This window comes from Mangifera indica, chromosome 18 (assembly GCF_011075055.1).
Source record: "Mangifera indica cultivar Alphonso chromosome 18, CATAS_Mindica_2.1, whole genome shotgun sequence".
In the NCBI taxonomy this organism is placed as follows: domain Eukaryota; kingdom Viridiplantae; phylum Streptophyta; class Magnoliopsida; order Sapindales; family Anacardiaceae; genus Mangifera; species Mangifera indica.
The window spans coordinates 2,631,484-2,641,067 of record NC_058154.1 but is presented as its reverse complement, the minus strand read 5'-3'; the positions used below and the strand labels follow the sequence as shown (position 1 = coordinate 2,641,067).

The 9,584-nt window shown below is 30.7% G+C and overlaps 2 protein-coding genes and 1 long non-coding RNA gene across 3 annotated transcripts; 2 read left to right on the top strand and 1 right to left on the bottom strand.

The window, feature by feature from the left end:
• The first annotated feature begins 1,473 nt into the window (after window positions 1-1,473).
• LOC123202334 (transcription elongation factor TFIIS-like) lies at window positions 1,474-4,429 on the top strand. Its single transcript, XM_044618209.1, has 3 exons — window positions 1,474-1,611; window positions 1,727-1,893; window positions 3,165-4,429. Exons 2-3 carry the CDS (start codon window positions 1,729-1,731, stop codon window positions 4,065-4,067), a joined length of 1,068 nt encoding a protein of 355 aa, XP_044474144.1. The 5' UTR covers window positions 1,474-1,611; window positions 1,727-1,728; the 3' UTR covers window positions 4,068-4,429.
• A 412-nt stretch (window positions 4,430-4,841) lies between these two features.
• On the bottom strand, window positions 4,842-5,769 carry LOC123202330 (high mobility group B protein 6-like). Its single transcript, XM_044618205.1, has 3 exons — window positions 5,288-5,769; window positions 5,143-5,199; window positions 4,842-5,048 (listed from the first exon to the last, which is right to left on the bottom strand). Exons 1-3 carry the CDS (start codon window positions 5,699-5,701, stop codon window positions 4,968-4,970), a joined length of 552 nt encoding a protein of 183 aa, XP_044474140.1. The 5' UTR covers window positions 5,702-5,769; the 3' UTR covers window positions 4,842-4,967.
• A 2,024-nt stretch (window positions 5,770-7,793) lies between these two features.
• Window positions 7,794-8,871, top strand: LOC123202425. Its single transcript, XR_006498962.1, has 2 exons — window positions 7,794-8,036; window positions 8,720-8,871. It is a non-coding gene; the product is annotated as an uncharacterized LOC123202425 (long non-coding RNA).
• The last annotated feature ends 713 nt before the right edge of the window (window positions 8,872-9,584 follow it).

The window sequence follows — 9,584 nt, the reverse complement described above, 5'->3', positions numbered from 1 at the left end:
AAAAAGCCCATTGAGGCACAACCCACTTTGTTGTGGGTTATGTCTCAAGCCTTCAAATTTTGTGGGTTGGCATAACTCGTCAAAGGCTACAATTTTTAGGTCTTGCCCTAGCACGACCCATGGCATGATTGGTCATGTAAATTTTTGCCCGAAATGGCCTAACACAACCTATCCACACATCCATGTAGGGCTATAATTGTGCCAAATCGAATATTGTTTGGGTCAAGTTCAACTTGATGATAGTTACACAAAGCTCAAACTTGACAAGTTATAGAGTTGCAAACTTGAACTCGAGCTCAGTAGAGGAACAACTTATTGAAGCTTAGTTTGAGAAATTATAATCAAACATAATAACTTACATATTTATTAATTAATTTCATATTCAAAGTCAAATGGAAGTATAACATTTTTAAATTTTTATGGTACCTTTGGTTTGGAAAATCTTTTTATTTCCAAAGTTGAAAAATTATACAAAGATATATTACATTGTAGATTAATGAGTATAAATTAATAATATATGTTGGGTAAATTGATATATATAAATAATTAGTATGTTTGACTGATAGAAATAAAAAAATATTGAAATATTATTTTACTTAAATTTATTTAATATATTAAACTAAATTTATTAAGTAGGAATAAATTTATAATAAAGTTAATATTATATTAGTAATTTCTTAATACCTAAGTAAGATGTAGTAAACAAATTACTCTTGGGGGTTTGGTCAATAGACAAAAAAATTACTCTGATAATCTATCTATTATTATTTATATTATTTTGTTTTGTTTGCAAGTAATAAAATATTTCAGTAATTTTCAATTATTAATGATGATGTAACAGGTAATATAAAAGATAATCTTATTACCAAATCTACCTTAAATACTAAAATATTATCAAGGTAATTTTTTTTATACTATATATTTATTTGATTTATTAAATTTTTAAAACAAAAATACATTTATTTTCAATTAATATAATAAGTAATAAGAAAAAAATTTTGAATTATTATACTCAAACATAATTAAGTAAAATAACATCTTAATAATCTTTTATTATATCCAATTAAGCACAATAATTATTTATATTTATCAATTTTTATAAAATACAATAATATTTTATACCCAATAATCTTTATAGCTATTTATCTTTATAATAATTTTTCATTTTGATAATATTACTCAAATTAAAACATTTAATTTGATAATAAAATTTTTTTAATTAAATAAAATAATATTAATAATAAATCATCAATGATGAGAATAATCTCTCATTCTTCAAAATCAAACACATTTTTAAAAATTTATTAATATCATATTTAAATCGAGTCATGAGCCGAACTTAATCCTATCAACTTTTGGTTTGGTAAAAATTGAGTTGAAACTGAGGAGCCCTCATTTTGTAACATGCAGTAAGACTGATGGCAAGAAAAGGCCGAGGCCCTAACAAAAGCCCAAAAGAATTGCATTTAAAATCTGTTATCTACTTGGAAGGTCGTACGTGTTATCAAATTCAGATTCACAAGAAGGTCGTCCGGAGAGGCCTCGCAAAATAAGTAGCTTTTTGCTACCATCTCTTTGCCTCGTCAAGTCAAAGTAATCAATCTCCTTCCGGTACGCCTTTTCTCAATTTCCCACTTCTAGATCAATCTATTTTTCTTTTTTTGTAATTTTATTTTGTTTTCTAGGGTTTATGTTTATTTAGGGATAACTTTTTTTTTATTTGAAGCTATGGAGAAAGAGCTAGTGGAGCTGTTTGAAGCCGCCAAGAAGGCGGCGGACGTGGCGGCAGTGGACGGAACATCGTCGAGTGGGCCGGAGGTTACGCGATGTGTCGATGCATTGAAGCAGCTTAAGAGCTTTCCTGTCACGTATGACATTCTTGTCTCCACCCAGGTATTTAGAAAAGGGATATTCTGTTACGAGTGATTGATTATTTGCTTAATATGTGATTAGGGTTGTTGATTTTTTATGGGTTTTCTGTTAAATAAAATGGAAAAAGAGCCGTTACTAAATACTAATAGAAGTAAGGAATAAAGAATTTTCCTTTCAGCTATTTGATTACTTTCATCTGGATTTATATTAGAGAATCTTTTGGTGTTTATCTTTGAAAGTGATGTTAATACCTTTTTTCCCTTTGCTAGCTAAAAGTTTTAAATGGATGATCCAATCAATTATTTTTCTGTTTTTTAATCCGATCATTATGATCCATATCATCCAGAGCATAGAATTTTATGTTGTTATATAGTTATATCTTCAAAGTCAACATGGCCAAGGTATATGTTTGTTGAACTTTCTGTTTTTTCAGTTGTTATATATTATATCTTCAAAATCAACATGACCAAGGTATATGTTTGTTAAACTTCTTTCTCTGACTTTCCAAAACAAAATGCTGCTCAAAAACAAAAAGAGAATTTTGATTCTGATATATATTAAAGTCAACCCTTGGGATGGAAAGATTCAAAGCTTCGAGTTATGGGACCAAAACCCGTTGCCTTACCACTTGGCCATACCCCATTTCAACTTTTCTTTTCAATACTGATAAACACTAATATTGATATTGGTTGTTCGTCAATTCCAGTGGAAATCCATAAAAAGTGATCATCAGGAGCCCTAGAAGCCGCAACTTTCATCAAAAAAGCTTACTTATTTTTGAACATCTCCTTACTAAATATTGCTTCTTATTTTAGAGACACTGGCTGGCTCAAGTTGATACACTTATGTTTTTTCCTTAATCTAATGGTTGAGATCTGTACATGTTTCTTGTTTCTTTAATCTGATAATCCAATAAGTTGTCGGTATCCATTGTTTTTGAACATCTTCTAATAGAAATAACAAAATTATACTGACTTGAACCAGTCAGTGTCAATAAAGAAGTAGACTGTTTCTTACTGGATCTATAACTTATTCGATTATCAGATTAAAGAAATAATAAAAGTATATTGACTTGAATTGGACCACTGTCTTTAAAGAAGAAGCAAAGTGTTTTGTAAAGAAATGTTCAAAAAGAAGCCAACTTTTTTCATAAAAGTTTAACTTACGTATACCTTAGTTATGTTGATTTTGAAGATGTAATCTATCCCAATAAAAAATTCTAAGCTGTGGATTATATATATGCTTATGTGTATGTTTTTATGGTCGGTTCAAATTTTTGTATCATATTTCAGGTAGGGAAACGTCTTCGACCTCTCATGAAACATCCTAGGGAGACGATACAGAATGTGGCTTCTGACTTGCTTGAGATTTGGAAGAAAATAGTCATAGAAGAGACAACCAGAAATAAGAAAAATAGTAGCACTGACGTGAAAGCTGAAAAGGTTCACAAGGCTGTAAAGGTTGAAAAGTTTTCAACAAAAGAATCTGTCAAGGTTGAGAGATCTGGCAGTTTTTCAAGGTCAGAAAATGTTCGGGTGGAAAAAAGGGAAGTAAATGGGGATGCTGAGCCTGTCAAGGTTGAAAAGATAATTAAGGAGGCGAAGCAAGCTTCTCCTCTTGAAAAACCAACACAGGCACCCATTGGGACCCCAAAGCTGACAGCATTGGTTAGATGTAATGATTCTTTGCGTGACAAAATTCGGGAACTTCTTGTGGAGGCCTTGTCAAAAGTTGCTGGTGAGGTTGATGAGGAAGATGTTCATGTAGTAAATGCATGTGATCCAATCCGGGTCGCTGTATCTGTTGAATCTGCCATGTTTGACAAATTAGGCCGGTCTAATGGTGCCCAGAAACTCAAGTACAGATCTATAATGTTCAACATCAAGGATCCAAAGAACCCTGATTTGAGAAGGAAGGTTCTCCTTGGAGAGATCAAGCCAGAGAGGCTTGTCACAATGACCCCAGAAGAAATGGCAAGTGATGCTAGGCAACAGGAGATTAACCAAATTAAAGAGAAAGCTTTGTTTGACTGCGAGCGTGGTGGTGCACCAAAGGCTACAACTGATCAATTTAAGTGTGGTCGGTGTCGTCAACGGAAATGCACTTATTATCAAATGCAGACTAGGAGTGCAGATGAACCTATGACAACCTATGTAACATGTGTAAACTGCAACAATCATTGGAAGTTTTGCTAATTTGATTTCCTTTATGTCTGCCATTCTTGCGGAGAAGCAATTGAGTAGATTATCTAGGAAATTTGATGAGTTTGGTCTTTTAACCTCTTAGAATACAATGCTTTTATTGATTTTTTTTTTCTTTGGGACAATCTTCTTATAGGGGTAATTGGGCATTTTCGAGGTGTCCTGATTTGTAAGTCTATGAAAATCTTAATTAAGTCAGATACACTTCATCTATTGTTTCTACACAAGCTGTATGACCTAGTTGTGTGCTTTTGTATTTCCTCAATGTTGTGGCCAGGAGGGCCAATGTAGACTTATAGCTTTCTCTTATGTACTGGATTTTTTTTTTTAATATAATAGCAATTTTGGGCTTTGGACTTTTTCCCTTCGATGGTTTTTCAATACCCATTTGTGCTTTTAATGAAAATGTGAAATTCACAGCTTCTGGGCATTACCATAGTCCAGAGCTCTGTTTCTAAATTCATCATATATGATTAGCGGTGGAGTCGAGAGTTAAGCTCCAATTTGGGTGAACTGTAGATTCAACTATTTTGTCGATGGATGAACAATACCATCTTATAGATGAACTGTGTTATTGTTGAAATGAACAGTTTATCGCAGTGACAACTAAGTTAAGCTTAAGCCCAATTCTTAAACCAGAGTTTTACTTTGGTTTAGTTTGAGTTTCACTTGCTTAAATCAATTGAATTGGATTTCAACCCGACCCGGCTAATCTTCAATCACCCAGCCCCTGTTTATGATAAACACCGTGAAGAAGAGCGCAAACAATTTCACATTTCAACCACTGCCGCAATGAGATATTATAATACTGTCTTCTCCAATTGGAATTCAAACAAAGATTGTAAAAGAAAAACATTATTTATTTATTTATCACATTTTCTCTGTAAATTTCTTCTATGGGGCTCGAGCATGGACTCTAGCACTCTGCAAATTGTTCTCACCTACAGATTCTTCATCAACTTCCCCATCCAGATGCTGAACACGAAAACATTCCTTGTTACAGTCAATTTAAACAAACTGCAAACACAGTATGTACCCAGAATGGAAAAAAAAAAAGAAGTTTACTAACTTGGGTAATCCTCTGTTCTTGTTCCTTCTCTCTCATAGATCGTATCGATGACATTCTCTGATGAACAGGGGATTTTTACAGTTTAAAACTTGATTGAACCCAGAAAAGAATGAGGTAATGGGAAAATGAAAAAACGAAATCTTACAAAACTATAAGACTTGAGTTCCTTTAATCTGTATAATCTATCAACTTCAAGCTCCAGCATCTTCTGATTTATCCCTCTGTATTGAATATCTTTCATTTGCATATCCAGCATCGTGTCTCTTTGATTCAACAGCTTCTCTGTTTTCTCTTTGTCCAGTCTCAATCTTTCAAGCTTTTTTCTTACGGCGGCGAGCTCCTCCGCCAGCGACGCATCTAGTGATTCCAACTTTGTCACGACATGATTTTCCTTCTGCTTGTTCAGGTCTCCAACCACAGCGATCTGAATCTCTTTTTGATCCGTACATTCTTGCTTTTGCTTTGGTGGGTTGTTCTTTAAATTACTGGTGGGTGTTGTAAGCATAGAGTTCACCGGCTTCAGTTGCTGCTCTTGGGCGGTGGTCGCAGTCACAGTCATTTTGCGGTTTTCGGTGATTTGGATTGGGTTGTGCAATAATGGGGTGACCGAGGCGGATACTATAATTTATTTCCCGCTTATACTTTGATGAAATGACATGTTCACCCTTTTAAATCTGAAAAGTTTATTTGACAAACGTACTCTACTTCCGTTAATAAAAATTTGTAGAGGACGTTTGGTTTGAGTAATATTTTATTATCAAAATAAAGAGATTATCTTGAAAATAAATTATTTAAAAAATTATTACATATAAATAATTACTATATTTGATAAAATTTAATAGATATAAATAATTATTGTGTTTAATTAAATGTAATAAAAAAGTACTAATAAATTATTTTACTTAAATATTCTTAAATTAAATTATTTTTAAATATTTTTATATTATTTGTTATATTAATTAAAAATAAATTTATTTTTATCTTAAAAAATTAATAAATAATTTAATAAAAATTTCTAGAAGACGTTTGGTTTGAGTAATATTTTATTCTCAAAATAAAGAGATTATCTTGAGGATAGATTACTTAAAAAATTATTACGTATAAATAATTACTATGTTTGATAAAATTTGATAAATATAAATAATTATTGTGTTTAGTTAAAGGTAACAAAAAAATATTAATAAATTATTTTACTTAAATGTTCTTAAAGTAAATTGTTTCTAAATATTTTTATATTATTTATTATATTAATTAAAAATAAATTTATTTTTATCTCAAAAAATTAATAAATAATAATATAATTATAATAAAATCAATAACTTGATGATATTTTAATATCTAAAGTGAAAATGACAACATCAATATTGATAATAAAAGATTATCATAATTTTTTGGTCGTCATCTTGATTCAGTCTTTGAATCGAACCTCTCAGTCAATCTCAACTCGTCAACTAATCATTATCACTTGTTTTGTTGTCTCAAATATTTTATAGTCAATGGCTGGTCTAACATACGAGAACTTCTCCTCCTAAGCTCTTCTCTCACCTGGACTCTTCCACACAATCTGCACCACTAGCACCCATCTCAAATTCCTAAAAAATCCTACTCTACCAAGCCTTACCATCCTTTCCTTTTGCCCCACCACAAACAACTTCTTCCTCCTCATTCTTTGTCTCCTCTTACTCCGACCCTATTCTTATGGGTCACACTCTATCCATCATTTCGTCTCTTCTCAGTCCACCGTTATTTCCTTTCTCCCATCCTTTCAGTTACTCTCTGAATATTTGAGTCCACTTCTCTCCTCTCCTTCCCCTATATTTTTTTCTTCACTTTCACTACCATTGTATTTTACCTCCACTACTTTGTCTCCTCCTCTAACAACGCCTCTTTCTGCATGTCTGATATCATGACCACATATGACATTGTTTCTCAATAGACTTCCATTCTCTTTTGTCTTTGCTCTGTTTGATTCTCGCTTTGTCTCCATTGCTTGCACGAGGCTATAGGAGTTGCAAACGGGGTTGTCCTTGTACATTGAAGCTTTTATTTTCGAAAGGGTGTCATAATTTGTTGGTTGTAAAGAGATAAAATGTATACCAAAACAGTGTTTGGTTCAAGGTTATCAAATATTACTTAGCTGATAGTATATTATTTAGTTTATTAGATAATAAAAGATTTTAACGACATTTTATTATTAATAGTGATGTGACATTTTAACAAATAATATAAAAGATAATATGATTACCACATATATTTTTATATTAAAAGATTATTTATATAATTTTGAATTTATTACAATTCTATTTTTATGTATTAATTTTTAGAATAGAAATATTTTTATTTTTTTTATTAATATAATCAATAATATGAAAAATATTTTAAAATAATTATATACAATTAAAGGTGTATATAATTTGGTTCAAATCGTAAAATTAGATTGTCGTTAAAAAATTACAGTTCGATTTGTTTTGTTTATAAAACAGTTTGATTTATGTTAAAAAATTAAAAAAAAAAAAGGTTTGCGGTTTGAGTAGCTTTCAAACCGAATCAAACTATAAACCGTATTTATTTATATATATTTTAAAATATATACTTTAATATTTATATATAAATATATTATATTGTATATAATACTGCCACATGTGGCCCTAATTTCAAAATATAAAACAAATATGTATCTCTCCCTTTGAAGCGCAGCTGCAACCCAGATGTGGTCAACTATCATCTTGACTTCTGGTGTCACCATCGTTGTTTCTTATGAAAAAAAATCATTGCTCTTTCATCGTTGATTTGGTATCAGTAATCATCTTAGCCATCAATCAACTTGTCATCCACCAATTTCGTTGTTGTGCCATCGTTGAACTCCTCCCAATGGTCACTCAAATATCTGGTAAGTTATTCTTCTTCTCGATTTTTTCATTATACTGAAGAGAGTATCAATTATCGAGGAGATACCAAGATACTGCAAGTTTTGATTGGTGTAATGAAATGTAACATTGTTGTTTTGAGTTTAATGAATAGATGATAGCTGTGAAATGAGTCCAACACTTAAACATGTTTTCAACAATGCATAAGGATTTAGATTTACTCTTGAATTTTATAGACATCTTTTCGACTTGGTACTCTTTTAGATCTTCTTTAAACATGGGATATTTAATTTACATACTATGTCTTGCTTTCTTATTTTGATTATAGTACTTTCATGAACATTTTTACTTTTTTTCTACTATAATGCAAAAATTCATCTCTAAAATTGTAAGAAAAGTCACAAAATACAAATTCGTTTATACTCTCCAATGTCCAATGATATTTATGAGATAAGTAACTCACAAAGTGTTTGACAAAATTACTATTAAGTAATATTGAAAATTTTTTATGCATAATTTGAGGACAACATATTATCATCTAATACAGATAAAATGCTAGCTACTGCCTGTTAATCTAAAAAGTGATTTTCTTTCAATTGCGTGTGGAGAATGTGGTTGAAGGCTTCACGACTTTGAATTCTAGTACTGCCTAAAGTTGATGCTTTTGTGTGTCTTTTATAGTTTTTGTTGATTATTCTGGGTATAAGTAGGAGATTCTATTGTGGAATGGTGCTAAAAGCATTGCAGGACAATGCTTAATTCAACATGCAAAATTTCGTGGCATCCATAACATTAATATTGTAAGGGACATGTACTTTGAAGTTAAGTATTAATGTAATTTTTTTGAGTTAGTTGTATCTAAGCTTGGTTTAGGCGGTTCCTGATTCAAAGTTTCGTATAAAAACTATGAAACCTTTTATTTTTTTTCAAGGTTTTCAGAACCAGATGGGGATAAAAACCGTTTTAAATACTAGTTTCGGTTAGACCGTTTGGACCGGTTAATTGGACTGAAATTACAATTTTATGTGAAAATCTTAAAAAATTATGTTTAATTAGTAATTACATATGTTTTACATACAAAATTTTATGTTATGCATACTTTTCAGTTTTCACAATTAACAATATATAAATATTGTTAAACATAAATCTAATAAATAATAATTACTAATTTTGCATCAAAACAAAACATATGCATTAAACAGATCCAATTCAACAAACATATGCGTTATTAATTATTGAACACCCAAATAAAATACAAATTTAATATATGCATTAAATAAAATATAAAATCAACCAACCAACACACCCATTATTGAATAAATAATATTCAATTCAACATTCAACAAAATCTATCAAAAACATAATTCATTTAACATGAAGTTTAATGAATAAGTAATTGGTCATTCTTCATTATCACTAATAATTAAAGATTTTGTCATCGCTCCTATTACACCCTCCATCAGTTGTTCATCTTCTATATCATTCTCTTCAATACCATTATCTATAAAATTTATGATTGAACATTTTAGGCCAAAGGACTATTTCCCACCCAAGGATTGCTGTTTTTCCAAGTAT